The 20,660-nt window shown below is 35.4% G+C and overlaps 1 protein-coding gene across 23 annotated transcripts in view; it reads left to right on the top strand.

Annotated features, from left to right (window-relative positions):
• The window catches only part of NF1 (neurofibromin 1), a 240,137-nt gene that overhangs the window by 131,520 nt on the left and 87,957 nt on the right, over window positions 1-20,660 (top strand). For 15 of the 23 annotated variants that reach the window (XM_070562627.1, XM_070562622.1, XM_070562626.1 and 12 more), the window contains 6 exons: window positions 5,141-5,203; window positions 9,226-9,384; window positions 10,121-10,218; window positions 11,474-11,620; window positions 13,578-13,724; window positions 16,195-16,305. In XM_070562627.1, the coding sequence (XP_070418728.1) occupies window positions 5,141-5,203; window positions 9,226-9,384; window positions 10,121-10,218; window positions 11,474-11,620; window positions 13,578-13,724; window positions 16,195-16,305 (725 nt within the window). The remainder of the gene's footprint in view (window positions 1-5,140; window positions 5,204-9,225; window positions 9,385-10,120; window positions 10,219-11,473; window positions 11,621-13,577; window positions 13,725-16,194; window positions 16,306-20,660) is intronic. The other 8 variants (XM_070562638.1, XM_070562632.1, XM_070562628.1 and 5 more) reach the window with 1 other exon arrangement.

The following is a 20,660-nucleotide window of genomic DNA, read 5'->3' as shown; positions in this document are numbered from 1 at the left end:
CAGGTCCACAGCTAACATCACACTCAATGGTGAAAGGTTGAAATTTCTCCTCCTAAGATCTGGAACAAGATAAGAGTGCCCACTCTCACCCCTCCTGTTCAATATAGTATTAGAAGTCCTAGCTAGAGCAATCAGGCAGGAAAAAAAAAGTAAAAGATATGAGAATTGGAAAGGAAGAAGTAAAATTATCTCTATTTGCAGATGACATGATTTTATATATAGAAAATCCTAAAGACAGAACTAAAAAACTGTTAGATCTGATCAATGAATTCAGTAGAGTTGCAGAGTATAAAATTAACATACAAAAATCAGTAGCATTTCTATACACTAACAATGAATTTTCTGAAGAAGAAATAAATCAATCCCATTGACATTAGCATCAAAAACAATGAGATACTTAGGAATGGATTTAAAGAGGTAAAAGATCTCTACTCTGAAAACTATGAGACATTGGTGAAAGAAATTGAAGAAGATACAAATAAATTGGAAATATCCTGTATTCATGGATTGGAAGAATTGCTATGTTAAAATGTCAGTACTGGGGCCGTCCCGGTGGCACAGCGGTTAAGTTCGCATGTTCCGCTTCTCCGCGGCCCAGGGTTCACCAGTTCGGATCCTGGGTGTGGACATGGCACCTCTTGGCAAAAAGCCGTGCTCTGGTAGGCGTCCCACGTATAAAAAAAGAAGTAGAGGAAGATGGACATGGATGTTAGCTCCGGGCTGGTCTCCCTCAGCAAAAAGAGGAGGATTGGCAGTAGTTAGCTCAGGACTAATCTTCCCCAAAACAAACAAACAAACAAACAAAAAACCATGTCACTACTACCAAAAGCCATCTAAAGATTCAATGCAATCCTTATCAAGATTGCAGTGGCACTTTTTTTTTTTACAGAAGAAGAAAAAGCACTCCTAAAATTTATATGGAATAGCAAAAGACCCCAAATAGCCAAAGAAATCTTGAAAAAGAACAAAGCGGTAGGCATCACACTTCCTGATTTCAAGCTATAGTCATCAAAACAATGTACTACTGGCATAAAAATAGACAGGTACACCAGTGGAATAGAATCGAGAGTCCAAAAATAAACCCAAGCTTATAAGGTCGACTAATATTTGACAGTGGAGCCAAGAATACTGAATGGAGAAAAGACAGTTTCTTCAATAACTGGTCCTGGGATAATTGGATATTCATATGTAAAAGAATGAAACTGGACCCATATCTTACACCACGCACAAAAGTTAACTGAAAATGGACTAAAGACTTAAATGTAAGTATGAATGTAAGACCTGAAACCATGAAATTCCTGGAAGAAAACATAGGAATAAAGCTCCTTGACTTGGGTCTTGGGAATGAGTTTTTGGACATGTCACCCAAAGCACAAGTAGCGAAAGCAAAAATAAACAAACAGGACTACATCAAACTAAAATGCTTCTGCACAACAAAAGAAAGAAACCATCAACAAGTGAAAAGACAACTTAGAGAATGGGAAAAAATATTTGCAAACCATATACCTGATAATGATTTAATATCCAAAATACATAAATAACTCATATAACTCATAACAAAAAACCAAATACCCCAATTAAAAAATGGGCAAAAGACTTGAATAGATATTTCTCCAAAAAGATCTACGAAAGGCCAAAAGGTGCATGAAAAGATGCCCAATATCACTAGTCATTAGGGTAAGGCAAATTAAAACCACAGTGAGATATCACCTGACACCTGTTAGAATGGCCATCATCAAAAAGACAAGAGATGCTGGCATGGTTGTGGAGAAAAGGAACTCTTGTGTACTGTTGGTGGGATTGTAAATTGGTACTGCTACTATGGAAAACAGTATGAATGATCCTCAAAAACTTAAAAATAGAACTACCCTATGATCTAGTAATTCCACTCCTGGGACTATATCCAAAGGAAATGAAAACACTAACTCGAAAAAATATCTGCAACCGCATGTTCATAGCAGCATTATTTACAATAGCCAAGACATGGAAACAACCTAAATGTCCATCAATGGACGAATGGATAAAGTTGTGATATATATGTACAGGGACTATTATTCAGCCATAAAAAAATGAGGAAATCCTACCATTTGTGACAACATGAATAGACCTTGAAGGCATTAAGATAAGTGAAATGTCAGATAAGAAAGACAAATACTGTGTGATCTCACTTATATATGGAATCTAAAAAAACCCCAAAAAACCAGACAAACTCACAGATCAAACTTGTGGTTACCAGAGTTGGGAGTTGGGGGAGGGGGAATTGGAGGAAGGTGGTCAACAGTTACAAACTTCCAGTCATAAGATACATAAGTATCAGGATGTAATGTACAACATAAGGACTCTAACACTGCTGTATAATACATAGGAAAATTGTTGAGAGTTTCCCTCACAAGGAGAGAAAGTTTTTGTGTTTCTTTCTTGTCTATTTATTGTATCTATATGAAAAGATGGGTGTTAGCTGAACCTATTGTGGTAATCATTTCACAATATATGTGAATCAAACCATTATGCTATATGCCTTAAACTTATATAGTGAGGTATGTCAATTATTTCTCAATAAAACTGGAAAAAAAAGAGAATGTGTTTGTGTCAGGTTGTCCCAGGACAGACTGATCTGTTTCTCTTATGTAGAGTGCTACTTATAAAATAGATGGCATCATCATTCAGATCGACTTACTGCACTTTCTGACACTAGCGCGGGAAGCAGTGCTTCTGAGTTCAGATGTCCCCAGTCACCCCTGCTTGTTGAGGAAATTAGGTCTGTGTTCTTTTCTGGCTTCCACTGTGCTTTTTTGAGTTGCATATGCAGTTTCAGGAGCTGTTTATTCATTCCAACGGAGATGAATGCAAATCCACATTAGCCTGTTTAAACTCTGATTCTGGAAGAAAAAGTGGGCCTGGAGTTTGGGGAAGAGGTGGGCATAGTGGAAAGAATTTATGCATTTACCAAAACCATGCCTTTGTGTCTCTTTCTTTGCACAGTCATCCCCAGCCATTTGTTTTTTTAGCACAGGGTTGCGGTTGCTTAGAGACATGAGCAAGATCAGTGAAATCACCATTTAAAAAAAGCGGTTTCAGGCTGCTATGTGTGAATTTTTCCCTCATTGCTATTTATAAAGATATATCTACAAAAAAAACTTGTCACCATATACATAGATGATAAACCATACTTAGCATTAAAACTCTCTTAATTTATCATGACTTTTTCTGCCTTTTCAAAACAGCTCAAGGAAGCTTAGGAGAGCCCCACGTAATTTTTTAACTAGTTAAATCTGAGACTAGAGAGTGGCTTAGTTATAATACGAAACCTAGTAAAGTGAATAATATCTTCTCTTAAGTTTGGGCATTGTTCAGGTTTCTCTTTAAATCTAATTTAGTCATTATTCTGTTTATAAAGCTAGGCAACAAGAAATGGTGAGCACGTATTAAAAACAGTCTGCGTCAACTTCCTGGTTGGCCTGGTACTAACTGTTTGCAGAGAGCAGATGGATTGCTAAAGTAGCAGTGGCTTTGACTTTAGCTGGTTAAAAGTGAATGGGTACCGACTACCTGATTTTACATGGTCTAGTCGATTTTCGTAGAAATTCATGTGGTTGTCACCCTAAAAGAAAAAATTATTTTTGTATCATCAGTAAACTTGGAGTCCAGTCTGAGACAATGATTCTGATAAGGTAAAAGGAGCAGGGCTTGGCTCTTAGTAAGTACTTAGGAAATATTTAATGAAGGAATAAATTCCCCCATTCCTCCCACCCAAGTACACAAGAGTCTTGCTAGCTTTTATAGTGAGAAAGGCAGGGAGGTTGTGAAAATAATTCAGAAAATAGAGTCAGGTGATAATTGGTGGCTTATTAAACACTATGTGTTGTGCATTTTAAAGTACTCTATAATTTAAAAAAAAGTGTATAAAGCTGCATTTTTGTGATATATGTGGTTACTAGTGCCTTTATATATAGTCTAAAGTTTGAACCAAAGCTCCATGGGAAAAGGACTGTGTCTTGTTTTACTGCTGTCTCTCCCAATGCCTAGAATGGTATCTAGCATGTAGTTGCACAGTAACTACTTGGACGGACAGGTGGATGAACAAATGTCGAACTTTTAACTTAAACCCAAGTTATTATGGGCTATAGTGTTGGGTGCACCGAATACCTAGAATAAAATGCCATGTATGGTGGATTAAGGAATTCTAATTTGGTTTTAAAAATAATTGTTGTGCTTAGTCTAGTCCAATCAGGAGTCTTTTAATTTTAAAAGAATTCTTTGGCCTAGAAGGAGCTCTGAGAGATGAAACCAATATGTCTCTGTGGGTTTTGGGAGGTTTTGGGGGGTTTTTCTTTTCTTTTTTTGAGATATTCTGATAGATTGTCAAATATGTGAAAAATTTTAAGCAGGATGACAGTTTTATTCTATAATTTTCTCTGCAGTTTCTTCACTTTAATATTAATTAATGCTTATTTCTAGTTGAGCTGATAACATTCTTCTCCCAAATGTTGCAGAGCTTTTAACCTCCTTTGATTAGAATTTCTTCAGGAAGTAGCTTGCAAACAGAAAAATGTGTGACATTTAAAGAGTAATCTTTCTTAGAGAGATTTTTAATTCAGAATCTCTAAAGTGAAATTTTCTATTAGATTTAGCCATTTAATGTTTATTTTTTTAATTAGTAGGATCTAAATTAAATGCCAGCTGTTGAAAAAAGAACTGTAAGTCAATTGAAGGATACACAGAGAAGTATTTAAATATCAAGAAAAAGTGATGTAGACACATAGAAGTGTTTTTAGTGTGTGATCTACTTGTCATGAACGTTTTATATAAAATTTATCAAAAACTAGGAATTAACTGAAATGTAAAATTGAATATCCTCAAAATCACTTGGGGAGAGCTTTTCTGTGATTTATAGCCAGAAATAGTAGATATGATTGTCTCAACATTTCTTGCTGTTTATTTAGTGCTTTGGCTTAAAATTGTAATAAAAATTAAAGTCCAGAAATAAAATTCATCCCTCAAAATTCGGTTGATTTCTAATTTTTTGTTGATTCCATTTGTGTTGCATTTGATCGTGTAGTTTTGTGTACAAGCCAACATTGTTTTTGTTGCTGTATGTAGTTGGTGCCGTGACCTGTTTGTGCTCATCTCTGTTCTGTAGGCAACTTGCCACTCCCTACTGAATACAGCTACAGTAAAAGAAAAAAAGGAAAACAAAAAATCAGTAAGTTTGGAGAACTTTTTATTGGCTGTTTCTCTCAAAGCAAAACAAAAATCCTTTGCTGTTTGTTCCGATCGTCTTCACTTCAGCCTATTTGACCTTCACTGTGAGGTCATTCTACTAATTCTGGCACAAAAGAGCTTCCACTGCGATTAACCCTGGAATTAAGTTCCATTGAAACATTCTCTGTGTTCCTTTGGTTGGTTCCTTTGGTTGCATCCCAAAGGCATTTTGGGGCTTTTGTTACATTGGATATCCCTGGTCTAATTTTGTTATTGTTATTTTAAAAATGATAAATGAATGCAAAAGAAACTTAATTTCAAGGCCTTAGGAAATGCTGACTCTTCATTCTTGCTGCTTGTTTGCAGGTAATGTGAGTGGTTTCTTTTCCTAGAGGTGAAAGTTTTCCTAAATTGTCAGAAGTATAAGGAGGAAAAGTGACACTTCCTAAGTCTCACCTAAAAGTTGCTAAATTTTACTTTTTACTCCTTATATTTTTATCTAGACAATTTCAGCCAGAATTTAGGTATTTTTGCTTAGATTATAAAAATCCTAATGGTTAAACCACTTTTACCTTACAGAAAATCATTATTAAATAAATGATTGGGACTGAGAAGAGAGTACTTTTGAAATAAAGGAAAACTTAGCAAGTCCATATTTGTAGAGAAACACTTCCTTTTGCAAACATGATATGAATGTACTGCCTGCTTCTATGAACTTACCCTAATTTAAAAGGAAGAAAATTATGGTAATCATAATTATTTTCTTCCTGTGAGTGGAATTTGTCCAAAATATGACATATATTTATTTTAAATTTGCCACTATCTGTCAGTATGTCTTATCCTTACCAGGCTGAGTACTATCTTTGTTCATATAATCCAAATGATTTTAGAGAAAGATGTAAGGAAAACCTCTAGGAGTCATGTAGATAGTTTACTTAAAAAGGTGTAATTTAGAATACAGTCATGCACTGCGTAACAACATTTCAGTCAAACGAAGTCAACAACAGACTGCATATCCGACAGTGGTCCCATAAGATGATGTATCGTATAGTCGAGCTGTGTAGTCTGTACTATCTAGATTTGTGTTAAGTACACTCTGTGATGTTCGCACAATGATGAAATTGCCTATTGACACATTTCTCAGATTGTATCCCTCTTGTTAAGCAATGCCTGACTGTATAGTATTCATCTGGTTTCATCTTTCATTCCTTGTCTAAGCTTTACATATAATAAATTTCTGTTTTAAATTAAGAACTGAATTAAAATTTAGAGACATATGCTTTTGTGTCCATTCAAGATTTTCTTTTTGAGAATGTTAAGTAAATTTGGTCAGCTGTGAGCAAATGGATTGGATTGGGTGGCCATCTTGCTTAATAAAAACATTCTTTCTAATGCTTCAGCCTTCTAATTCTCAGCATATTATGTGGGTTTAACGTAATACACACCATCACTGTTGAAATTAATTTACTGTGTCTAACACTCTCGTTCAGTGTTTTACTAATGCCATTGTGTAGTGAATCACATAAATTAAAATTCAGGCTTTCTGTGTTTCTCTAGAGCATGTTTTCCAGCCTTCCTAACATTGCTTTATTTATTAAGATTTTGTCTAAAATTGTTCCTTGAAATGTTTTTTTCTACTAGTGTTATTTTTAGTTTTTTTTTAAGTTTCTGGGTAACACTAAGTTTTGGAATGTATTTCTCAGCACAGGTCCTCATGGAAACAAAGAATCTAATTGGTAACTTGAGATATTTTAGAACACGTTCCAAAGTATGAAGATAGTATAGTCATTATAAATTTAAAATGTTGGTTTATGGAGTTGTTGGCTTAACAGAATCTAATGATCTTTTCTTTTAAAAGCAAGGTAACTTTCTTTTGGGGTTTGTATGTCATAGATTGGAATATGTAAAACATATAGAGAAGGTTCTGGTGTATGGCCGTATAGTCATATTACAGATAATTCTGTTTATTATACTCAAACGTATAATGTATACCTAATCTCCTTTGAGAAGTTAATTGGCTGCCAAACTCAGGTAATTAAGCGTGTATGGGTAGTGATCCTTGTGCTGATGTATGGTTTATAAGGCAGTTTTTAATCTTCTTCCTTCTTGCTAATTCACTCCTTAAAGGCTTTCAAGTGTTATAGGTTTGTTGACATGTTTCTTCTGTTTTAAGATTAAAATTTGGGAGTTCTAAAAGAACCACTCAGTAGTAGCAATGGTGATCTATGAACGTCCTGAAATTGGATGAAGAATTTTGTCATTGTGAATGTATATGCTCATTTTTCTGTTCCTGGTCCTAAAAAGGTTAAACACTGTACTAGAGTAGTAAAAGCACTTGAATTTTTAAAATTCTATTCCTAAAACTGTATTTCAGCTAAAAATAACTCTAAGTCACTATTTAGGTTTTAAAGCCGTTCTACTAAGGCTGCCATATTTAGCCGCACTCACCAGTTTCCCCTTATTTAAGTGTAAAGTTGTTCTTCATTCAATAGCAGTCAAAGTACTATTGCACAGAGAAAGCTCCCTGAGATACCTGGGTGAAATGAAGGTGAGAAGATACGAGTTATAACTCACTGCTGTTATCACCTCCTACAAAGATTGTCTTTGGCTTAAAAAAATCGTTCTCTAAAGTCTTGTTTTTACTAGTTCCCTATCAGATATTATAGAACATTATTTTGAGATTTTAGGCCGTGAATAAGAACACAGTTAAAATGTATACCCCATGAAGCACTAAAGGGAGTAGAAGAAATGAAGTAATCCTTATTCTTTCTAGAGTTAATCTGGAGTCAGTGAGCCGTGGGAATTCATGACAAGAAGTATCACTTTATTGAGGCATCGTGAGGAAAACCAGAGTTACATGAGATTCTGCACATACATCCCTTTTTTCCCCAGGATCTTGAGAAATGCAGGTTTCTCCCTGGAATCCCAGAATGTGGAGTGAAGTGCTGTGGCTTTGCCGTTATGGTCACCGCTGCTTTAAGCAGCACTTAGCCACACTAAGCAAGAACAGTTGTAGAGATTAAAATGTTACATAAGTGTTGCCTAAAAATAAATGTATCTGTGTAGTGTATGTAAAAAATGTAAATTTCAGAATAAGATGATTTTCATATGTTAACTTAAAACAGGAGGCACTGGGAAGAGACGGGAGCTGAGCCAGTTTCAGAACACTTTTCCTGATCTCATTTACCTATTTCTTTACCTTCAGAGTAGAATGTTTTGCAAAGATAAAATAAATCCATTTTCAATATTGGGCTCACATATCTTTTGAGTGTGGGCAACCATTTCTTGAATCCTTAACTTTTTTTGACAGAATGATAAACTGAGGTACACATAGGATTTCTCTCTCCTGCTGGTGGGATCCTTTTTTCTTTTACTTTCCCAAGAATTCCCATTCCTCTATGGTTTAAATAATAGTTAGATCCTTGTATCATAAAGCATTTTTATAAAGAAAAGTAACTGACAGTAATCTTACTTGTAAGTAAGTTTTTTCTCTTGATAGGAATCTAAGAAAACTAAGTTTTGTTTTGTATCTGGCAAGCATTTTGCTCAAGAAATTCAATTGTACCTGGTACACAACAAAATGTAAGTATTTACTATTAGGTATAGGTATAGGATGTTTCAAGGGTTGAAAACTTAGCTTCACCTTATAAGGGTTGACCACACTCTCATGTCTATTAATCATAGTAAAATATGATAATCTTTGTGTGAAAATTCTAGTCTTCTTTTGTTACTCATCAAACCGAAAGTATAAATGATGATAAAATTGATACCTTTTTTCAGATCTATACAACTCCTTCATGAGATTTTTTTTTCCTTAGATACCTTTATTGTGCTTGAAAATGATGGAGGGCAGGAACTGAGGATAAACTGTTTTTGCTGATATATGGGAATAGGAAAAAATAGAAATGTGTTGTCGTGAGTTTATTCAGAGTTTTTGTGCAAAGTTTGACCTTCAAGCTCTTTCTTCCCTTTTCCTCGTTTTAATTTAAACCATATACTCAATTCTCAACTCCTTGTTTTTAGGTGGTTAGCCAGCGTTTCCCTCAGAACAGCATCGGTGCAGTGGGAAGTGCCATGTTCCTCAGATTCATCAATCCTGCCATCGTCTCACCGTATGAAGCAGGCATTTTAGATAAAAAGCCACCACCTAGAATCGAAAGGGGCTTGAAGTTAATGTCAAAGGTGAAAATTTATTTTGATAAACTAACAATTTTAAATTTCTCTTCCAACTAAATTTTCAGTTTTTCTTATTCACTGTACTTCCTCTTGAATTTATTTTTGAAATGCCCTATGGTCTTATACTTTTGTTTTATTTCTATTTATTTATATTACAAAGGAATTCATTAGGCTGATATCTGGTGGGCCTTATTATCATGGGAAAATATTTTAGCAAATGTCTTCTGAGGGTAGTTTTCTATGTGATCATTCTTGAAATTCTGAAATAAAGACCAAAATGTATGATTTTTTATTTAAAAAGACAAATTTTAATATGGATTTTTATATATGGTCATGCATTGCTTAATGACAGGGATATGTTCTGAGAAGTGTGTTGTTGGACGATTTCAACCCTGTGTTAACATCATAGGGTATACTTAGACAAACCTAGATGGTACAGCCCTCTCCACATCTAGGCTGTCTGGCACTAATCCTATGGACCACATATGCGGCCCCTCGTTGACCGAAACGTTGTTATGTAGTGCAAGACTGTATATGTAATATATGTGTGTGTATATATAAGAATCCTATTTGGGAAAGAATAGAAACAGCAATTAGTATTTATAGAATGAAGAATGATTGCTTTTAACCACCAACAGAAATTCTATCGGTGAGAACATTCATATTTTTTAAAGAATATATGAATGTGTAGACTTCATATAATAAATAATCTGATTCTTTATAATCCTTTTTTATTGTTTAGATACTTCAGAGTATTGCCAATCATGTTCTCTTCACAAAAGAAGAGCATATGCGGCCTTTTAATGATTTTGTGAAAAGCAACTTTGATGCAGCACGAAGGTAAGCAGCCTGCTCCATAGTCAGTTGCCCTGTTTGAACCAGATATTTTCAGTCTCACTTAAGTCTGTGTATATGGTCTACCTGAAGCTCTTGTGTAGGTTTTTTCTCTTCCCTCTCCAGGTCAAGAACTTAGTTAATCTTATTTTATTTTACTATAAAAGACAGTAATGAACTCAATCCATATTCTTTATAATTTGGTAGTGATTTCTATACTTGAAAACCAAGAGGGATTTTTGACGTATCTACTAAGATAGAAGATTTGAGGTTGCTACAATATGGAGGAAAGGAAGAAGGAAAACATTGCTTTTTAGTAAAAACTAAAACCAAAATGTACAGATAATGCATAATAGTGTATAGTCACAATTTTTTTGACGTTAGGATATTTTTGATACTTCTATCTGGAAGCATATCTGAACTAAAAAGTTACCCTTTACACCAAGAAGTGCGAGCGCATAAGATTGTGTTCGTGCGTGACTGGGCAACTGTTGAAGTTTTATGATTTTGGGAAACTTGAGGCCTGCTAGGTTTCTGTAGCTATTGCCTCTCTTTAGCTCTCTGAGTCGTTGGGTTATCTGTAAACTATGGATAATAGTATGTTTGCCTGTCTGAGTTGATTTTAGAGAAAACAAATGAGATAATTCATGCTTTGTAAATGTATGTAAGTTAATGTCCAGAATTCTGCTTTTCATGCAGTATGAATCTAATTGATCTGACTCGCAGTCTAAGCTAGACTTCTCCAACTCTCTCTCTTTCAGTTTTTCATTATAGTTCATATCAACTTCTTTTTAATTAGAGTTTAACAGATGTATTATTGCGCTGCAGTCCATATTGGTGAAAAGTGAATGTCAGCGTAGGAATCATACTCTGGCAGATCGACTACCCATAGAAAGTTGACAACAAAGGTTCTGATCCCGGCTCTGACCTAACAGGCTGTCTAACTTTGGAGAGGTCTTTTGTCTTGTCCACACCTCTCTTTCCTTATCTGTAAAGTCCTGGCTTCTCTTCGAAGTCACATCCGTCTGAAGGTGGTTGTTGTCTGACTTGAGAGCCTGCTCTGAAGCTGGAGCCAGGTATCGGAGAGGGAGAACTTTCTCCCTGTCTCTCCTTGTTTTGTGTAATGATAGTCACACTGTGTGAATAAGCCCTCTATATCTGTAATCTGTTATTTCACAAAGTTACCTCATGTAAATTTAATTCGAACATAATTGTGAGTGTGTCTGGTTTTAAAAACTCTAATGACTTTGCACTTTTGAAGGTTTTTCCTTGATATAGCATCCGATTGTCCTACAAGTGATGCAGTGAATCACAGTCTTTCCTTCATCAGCGATGGCAACGTGCTGGCTCTACATCGTCTCCTCTGGAACAATCAAGAGAAGATTGGCCAGTATCTTTCCAGCAATAGGTAAGATTTCCCAGTCATGGGGATATTGAAAAATGTCAGTTTAAATTTATATTAATAAAATTATTGATCTGAATAATGCTTTTTACTTTGCGTCTTCTTGGAATAAGAATTGTGATTTGGAAAGAGAAATGTAGACTCTTTTTAAAAAAATATAGGCAAAAGGTTAAGTCCTAGTAAATGGTCAACAAGCCTGCTTAGGTGCTTCCGATGTTTTAATGTCAAGCTGAGAAATCACGAATTAGCCCTTTGGGTTTTTTCTGGCTTGTGAACTGTTAGACATAATGTGCAACAAGACATAGGGCAGTTTCAGTTTACTAGAAGATAAATGAGAATTGCATCTGAATCTGAATAGCAACTGGTTCTTAGGAATTTAATAATTAAAACGTTGCCAATGTTTTCATTCTGTAGTAAGTGCGTTGGTGATACTCTAAGTGTATGCAAATAACGCTTTATGTAGAAAATACTCAATAATTGAAAATTCTTAACTTGGCAATTGTTTCTTTAGCTGTTTTTAGTTAAAGTCTCTTGTAGCCTGGATCACTTGCTGTCCTTCCTAGTTATGTATGTTTATAAAGGGCCCAAATTCTTATGTATGAGGAGTTATCTTACAAAGCTAAAATGAGTACAGATTATTTTTAAATGCCAATAAAAATAGTTTACTCATCCTCGGGGAAGGTAGAAGACCATGAAGCTAAGGCTAGGTAATTAGGAGATGGGAGTTTAAAGGAGAAAGCATTTTAACCCTTTATGAATTGTTAATGGATTGAAGTAAACATGGGCATGACTGATGTGTGCCCTCAAATAGAAGACACTAAAATAAACTGTGGGACTTTTAAATGAAACATTCATTTCTCTTACATAATTCACATACATATTCCTGTGGTTTGATGCTAGAGAGTTTTTTAAAAATTTGGTTGTTAAAAAAATATACACATTCCAAACATACAAAAAAAGAGAGACCATAATATATACAGAGATCCATATCTACTGTCTACCTTTAACATTATTTTGCTGTATTACTTAAGATCTTTATAACATTTTATTTCTTGGGAAAAAAGATACTACTTCTCTCTCTGTAACTGACAAAATAAGGAAATTATAGTTATGTATAATACAGTTTTGTTTTAAAATTTTACAGAAATGATGTACTGAATGTAGTCTCTTCACACAATATTCTATTGGAGATTTATTGTTTATTTAATTTATGTTAGTATTTCATTGAATGATTATATCACAGTTTATTTTTGCATTTCCTAATTGGTGGATATTTGGGTTTGTTTCCTGTTTTTCACTTTTTAAGCAATGATAGGTTTTCTTCGTATGTCCCCTTGTGTATTACCTGAATGTGTAATTGCTGGGTTCTGGGGTACACACAGCCTCACCTTTACCAGATCTTGCCATGTTGCTTTTCAAAGTGTATAGGCTAATTTACGCTTCGACCAGTACTGTGGGAAAGTACCTCTTTATACATATCCTCACCAAAGTTGGCATTAGCAGATTTCATAATTTTTGCCAATTTGATGTTTGTGAAATAGTGTCTTGTTATTCTTATGTAGTTTATCTGTTTAATAGTTATTGAAATCCCACATTTACCCTGGTTAAGCAGAGATCTGATATTAGGGACAAGATGTCCAATTCCTAAATAGTGGTTTCTCAAAGTGGATTCTTTTCTCCTGAGAAAAAGTGGATCACCATGTTATTTTTACTTACTAATTGCTTGTTTAATGGTAATGGATTAAGAATACTAGAAAAATGAATTTTTATGTAAATTTTGTAGTTTGGGGAGTGGTCGTATGTCTAAGGTGTATACTTATAACCCCCGAGGTCTTTTTGGTGCTATTTACAAATCAGCAGGGACCACCAGCTGACAATAAAAAGAAACTAATGTCAATCTAAAGAAATGTGTACTACTAAAAGTGAGCTGCTACTTTCTTTCTAAGTAGTTTGCTATATCTAGGGATCATAAAGCTGTTGGAAGACGACCTTTTGATAAGATGGCAACACTTCTTGCATACCTGGGTCCTCCAGAGCACAAACCTGTGGCAGATACACACTGGTCCAGCCTTAACCTTACCAGTTCAAAGTTCGAGGAATTTATGACTAGGTAATGTACCACCTTGAAATGATGATTGCTTTCTTCTTGGTTGAGATGCAGAGTTTACCACCAAGCCAGTTGTTAGATATACTAGAATTTTTGATAGGAGATTATCAGGAAAAATGTACCTAATAACCACACTGCCCTGTTTTGGGATCACACTTTTCTCATATCCTATATATTGTTGAAATATGCTTTGCTTTATAGTTGATTTTCTTATAAAAATAATAATATCTTATTGAATGTACTTTCTCATGTTGCTTTGAGGTGTTTTTTTGCACTTAATACTTACAAGGGAGGGTAGATAATGTTATTTTCATATTATAGTTAAGGAAAATACAGCTCAAAGTGAATAACTAATTTGCCCAAGATTCCACACCTAATTCAGGTCCTTTGCTTCTACGTGCTGAACTCTTCCTACCACACTGCAGATATTCTGTAAATATTTCAGAACCCTCCTAAAAGTTAATGGTTTTAGCTTCTTTTAGATTGAGGCTCACAAATTTAGTATGCTTCAGTATTGTCATAAAATTCCTGTAGACATTTGTTTTGAATCTCATTTAGAGTGATTTAGTCCCCAGTGTTAGACATTCCCCTCTATGACGTTACAGTGAAGCTGGTTTGCTGAATCCTTAGTCTTTAAAGTACTTTTCATAGTACTCAGTCCCTCAGTTAGTGCTTCATAATGACTCTGCATTAAGTGTTTTGTTCATGATGTGTGCCAGAGACAGAAAGAAAAAAGCAGAATCTGACATTCAGAAGTTAATTCACATTAGAGATTTGCATATAATGTGCCTTGCATTCTAAGTGCCTGTTATTGATCGTATTGTATATAGGTCATAGTTTTGTATATGTGACTCCAATTCTTTGATATTGTTAAAAGAATATATGAATATATAAGAATCTCTTTTCCAACTTAATTTTTATCCGTAGCTCTCTTATATTTTTCCTCAGTGTAACAAATGTTTATTCCTGTGTAATTAAAGGAATATTTTCCACACAAAATTTTTGTATTACCTAATTGAAAATTATACAGTACAATAATACAATACTATTTTTTATTCAACGTTACTGAGGATGTCCTATTTTTCTACAAAAACCTTTTTATTATCCTTTTTACCTAAGACCCTACCTTTCCTTACAAAGGAATCTTCTGTGCTTTTGAAGACTAAATGATCTAATATGTGTAAGATACTTAGAACAGTGTCTGGTATATATAAAGTGTTTAATAAATGTTAGGTGTTATTTTTGTTCTCTTCTAAGTTCCCATTGAGGCTCTTTGAGACTCATTTTTCTTTTTAAAAAATGTAGGTATCTTTATAATTTTCTCAGCTATAAAAATAAAAAATTTTAAATTATTCAAAACATAGAAACATAAAGAAGAAAGTAAAAATTTCTCCATTATTCCACCTCTTAGAGGTAATTCCCTTAACGTTTGACAGATAGCCTCCTGGTCGTTTATCTGTACACATGTGGACCGATTTCCCTTGTCAAGGTCATTTCCATTCGTATTAAACAAATACTGACCTGGTTCCAGCAACATGATGGACTAGGACAGTACACCCTCTCCTCTCCCCTAACCCAAGACACGAGACACATAGAAATGCTAGGTAAAAGAAAACATATTAAAAAAATTTTAAATACATAGCTGGAAGATAATTTCTGAGCAAAGAGCATACAGTCAGTACAGAGAGATAAAGACATGAAAAATATGAAAGAAGTTAAGAGATGCAGATGATAGAATGTGAAGATCCAACATGTCAAGTAGGTGTTTCAGAAATAGAGCTTAGAGAGAAAAGTGAAGAGGTAATATCTGAAGCGACAGCAGATGAGAATTTTCCAGGGTTGATGAATGACGTAAATCTTCAAGTTAAAGACTCACACTGAGTGTTGAGCAGAATATCTAAAAATTAAATCATACATTTAAAAAAGTATTTTAAAATAATATGGGAATTTCGTATATGATAAAAGTGGTATTCAGAATCCGGGAAATAAGAATAGACTTTTAATAACTGGTGTTGGTACAACTGAGTAACCATCTGGAAAAAGATGCTCATACCATTCATGAGGATAAATTCCCATGAAGAAGAAACATGGGCAAAGGAAGGCCCTTCTCTCTCATTCAAAATCAGTAAACCAGAAAAGAAAATGTTGACAAACTGAACTCTTAAAAAACAAATAAATTGAAACTCAAAAACTTCTGTCTAGGAAAAAAATACTATGATTCAAAACAATCCTGTGGTTAATATCCTTATCCAGTAGTTTTCTTAGGCTAGTCCTAAGAACCACTCTTTGTGGTTAGAAAAGTAACGCCTTGAAATTTTTGGTATATGTTGCCAAATTGCCCTTTAGAAAGCATGTTGCTTTTTAAATATTTTGTCACTTTGTGTATTTTATCATTGGTCCAATTGTAGATTTTTGTAAATATTCAATGGGCAATATAAAGCCTATGAGTTACTCTATTCTTTTTTTCTTTCAGGCATCAAGTACATGAAAAAGAAGAGTTCAAGGCCTTGAAAACATTAAGTATTTTCTACCAAGCTGGGACTTCCAGAGCTGGGAATCCTATATTTTATTATGTTGCACGGAGGTAAGAAATACTATGTTTTAGTTTGTCTTAACAGAGTTTTAAAAATTATAGATAGCAAAGGTAGGGAGACAGCAAGTTTGGTTTTTCCCATTTGACTTCATTGGAATTGAAGACAAGTTTACCTGGAAGAAAATAGCTGGATAAACAGCCATCCTGTCCGAAAATAATGCTCAGTATATTAGAAAGTGTCTTTCAGACTACCTATTTCATACCGGCTTCTCTTTCCTACATCAATTTTTTTTATAGTACTTACAATGGATTCATTACCAAAAGTAAAAAACCACAATGAATCTTTTGTTTTCAGATGTATTCTGATTAAATAATATCCACAATATGATAATCAAGAACTTTTTTTAAAAAAACAGAAATAAAACTTTAAGAGTCTGTTTCTGAGAACTTTTAGTAATATGCTGTGTAAGACAGGATCAAGATGATTTAACAAATAATTCAGAAAAGCTGTGGGAAATTTCTATAAAGATGGCACAGGTGACAGCCTGAAGATTGTGTTTGTTCATGCTGTCTTCAGTCAAGGCTAGTTCCTAGGAAAACTTTCTGAAAATGCTGTGAGTTCCTTCTTAACAATAGGTATGATGCTTGCGTTGCTTTCTCTGCCATTATCTTTTCTTTCCTGCCTCATTCTACCTTCCTTTTGAGAACTTATCTGTGACATTATTTGGTCAGTGTTACTTCTACCCATTTAACATGACATACACTCTTGGTAATCGAACGTTAAAAACAATGGGATATAATAGACCACTGGATTTGGAATCTCAAGGACTATGTTTAGTTTTAGTTATGCTATTCACTAGCTGTAGGAATAATCTTTCTGAGTTTCCTGAATTTAACATAAATTGAGGAATTAATCAGTAGACTTAATGGTCGTGATAGCTAAAACTTGGCAGTGTGTAGGAAACAAACAGAAGTGGAGAAATAGTGGCAGAGTGTTGAAGAAAGGAAGATGAAAGGCAGGAAACTTGTTTAATCAGGTAATTCAGGTAGTGTTAAGACCAGGAAGTCCCCAGCACTGGGGTAGGAGGGAATCAAGAGGGTGTAGAGCCTTGCATTTGTCTGTAGCCCTCCTCTTTAGCAACTCTGAGTGATGTCTCTGCCCTTCCCGTGGAAGTCCTCTCTCCAGCCTTCGTCTCACTTGCTGTTTGTAAATTGCCTAGGATAATTTTAATTTTTTTTTGCAGTGGAGATGAACCATGTTTGTCTTCCAGCCTCAGCCTTTAATAAACCAGCGTATTTTGCCTTTCCTTGTTTTGTCTAAGTAATTAAGAGTGAAGCACTGAGGAGACAGGTAGATAGATGTGTCTCCTTCTCCCCCTTTAAAGTCTTGTTAGTTTACGAGTCATAGAGATTTCTGGAACACCTCAAAGCTGGGTTTTTTCTTTAGGATCAGAAACTGTAAGATTACATTTCTTCTTTTTGGTGGTCTAGAAAAGGCCAAAGGAAAGTAGGAGGGGCCTGATGCAGATACCCTCTGTGGTGTTAACTCAGTGGGATTTCCAGGATTTTATATAGTGACTTAGGAGCGCTAAGGATTCCCAGCCCTGCTGCTTATTAGCTGTAATTGTGGATGAGTTAGTTTTTCTGAATCTATTTCTTCATATGGTAAAGAGGGGGCAGTGCTTATAAAAACTATGCTGTCTGCCTCTCCCGTAAAGTATTTGTGACCTATGAAGTTCTATACAAAGTATGTTTGAGATTTTCTTTTCTTTTTTTTTTTTTTGGTTTTTGGGTATCGCTGTCAATTTCAGAGTTTTTCGGTGCTTTTAGTTTCTTACTTAGACCCAGTAGATCTCCTCCTGGCCTTCATTTTCACTTGGTGTAGAGCCTTAGCTCCAGGACAGATGAGCACTGAGTCGCTCAGAGCACAGGGCCCAGTTCCTGCACTGTACGAGTCCAGAAGAAGACGGTGAAGGCCTTATCTCTGTGCAGCCGGCTTTGTCAAAGAGCACTGGGGTTTGACTTCTCTTCGTTATTTCTGTGGCTTAGGCTACCAGGTATTAGTTAGTGCTGTGCATTCCAATCTCCTTGCAGCTAGTCCACAGACATTTCAGACTTGAAACGTCCAAAACTTAATTCCGTGTATATTCAAATCAAATTCTCCTCACACCATATTCTTTCTCAATAGCATCACTATCCCTTCCCATTCTGGAAACCCTAATCATTTTAAATTCTTCCCTCTTTCTTTTATCCTCCTCATTATCAGTTACCAAGTCTTGATTTTAGCCATGAGATATTGGCAAATCAATTAAGGTGTTTTAGTTAGGCCTTTGTTATTGCAAAAAAGTCATTCTTGTTTTCTCAAGAAGATAGGCTGCAGGAGAAACGTGAGTTAGAGCAGAGCCTGCTCAGATGCAGACAGAATAGATGGCTGTTGGTCCTGGAACCAGCTTACGCTTTTTGACTCTCTATTGGCTTCTGCTTAACTCTACCTCATGATTTCCCTCCTTCTGTATCCTTTCAGCTTTAGCCCCAGCTAGTAATGCCTTCATTACTTCAGTACAGCACACTTGAAATGCCGGAAAGAGAATGTGGTTCAGTTCAAACATGTCTGTTTGGCAAACTTTTAGTGCTGGGTGCTGGCCAGCTGGTAGGCTTTTAAGTCAAGTACATGCTCCTAGCCCAGCAGTCATGCGATTCAAAGTGACCACCTAGTGCTACTCCTTAATCAGGGTCTGTCTTTAGGTATGTGTTTTAATTTTTGGATTTTTAAAATTGAATCTTAATGGCTTAATATTACTTTGGTACCTTGGAAATGTCTTTTGAAACCATTTTTTCCCCATTGCCATTACTGAGACTCTTATTAGCTCTTACCTGTACTAATGCAGCCTTATTCTCCCACTTCCTAATCCCCAGATAACTACTTCCAGGTTATCTTAACATCGGTTCTGGAGGCAGTTTCCAGTACAAATCTAATTTTGTCTGTCGTGATGAGTTAAATAGCACCGTTGACTCCCCGTATAAAGTCCAGGTTTTGTAGTCAGGCGTGCAAGGTGCACCATAATTTTGACCTCATTTAGTTTCTAATCTTTTCCTGCTATTCCCTCCCATATACTTAGGCTCCTGCCCTCTAGTAGTTAAAGTACGATAAATACAAAGACAGTTGTTGCAGCGTTGTTTATAGTGGCAAAAAAGTGAAAACAATATAACTATGTTTCACAAGGGAAATTGTTGAATAAATGATGATACATCTGTATAATGGAATTATATGCACTGTGTTTATTTTACTTGTTACAAGTGACAGAAACAAAACTCAATCTTATGTAAACCAAAAAGGATATCATTTGGCACATGTACCTAAGAAGATCAAGAGATGGACTGACTTTTTACATGACGACATGCAGAGCTTTGAACAGTGTCAGCTGGAGAACGTGTCTTCTCTGTACTTGACTCTACTTTCTTTGTGTTGATTTTATTCCCAGGCAGCTCTTCCTAAACTGTGGCCAGCAATAGTTTGTGTTCTCCTAGCTTAACAACCTCAGTGGAAAAACAATTCTTTCCCAGTAGTTACAGCAAAAGTACTGTTCTTATTGACCTAGCTTGAGTCACATGCCAATTCCTGAGGCAATCACCATGGCATGGAATGCCATGGGATGGAATTTCTTGGTTGTCTAGGCCTGAATCATGGGCTCATCGCTGGAGCTCAGTGGTGAAGCCAGCCCTACTTGAATTGCCTAAACTGAAAGAGGGGACATGGGAGCGGGGTTTTCCAAAGGAAAATTGGATTACCAATATCAGAACGAGGAAAAATGGTTTCTGAGCAAGCAAAAGTAACAGAAGTCCTCTAGTGCAGCTTTAAAAACACCCAGAAGGATGACTCTGACAAGGTGCAGAGTAAGCTGGGTGCGTGTGTGCACATGCACGTAATATGTATAGAGTGAAATATGTGTGAGAGTATACACTAAACCTTTCACATTGCTTGTCTCGGGGGTATGATTGGAGGCGGTAGAGGCCTAATTATAATATTTCTCTCATATATCTTTGTATTGTTTAATTTATTGCCAGGAGCACATATTATTTTTGTAAGAATAATTAGAAATATAAAACCTAAAAGTTAGCATGAAGAGTTTTCTTAGGAATATTGTGATAGCTGGCAATTGCTTTTTAGTGGTAGTAGTAATAATGACAAGAGCTAACGTTTACTGAGTGCTTTCTCTGATCAGGCAAACTGCATGTTATATAATTTTTCATTTAACCCTTACAGTAACCTTCTGAGTTATTATTAACAGTCGTTGACATATGTAGAAACTGAAACTTAGAGACGTTGTTAGTCATTCCCAAACTTAGCAATCAGAATGACCTAGAGAATTGAAACAAACACACATATGCCAGGCCCTACCCTGGGC

The sequence above is a fragment of the Equus przewalskii genome, chromosome 10, assembly GCF_037783145.1.
Source record: "Equus przewalskii isolate Varuska chromosome 10, EquPr2, whole genome shotgun sequence".
Classification (NCBI taxonomy): Eukaryota; Metazoa; Chordata; class Mammalia; order Perissodactyla; family Equidae; genus Equus; species Equus przewalskii.
The sequence above is the reverse complement of the archived record's forward strand: the minus strand, read 5'-3'. Positions and strand labels throughout refer to the sequence as shown.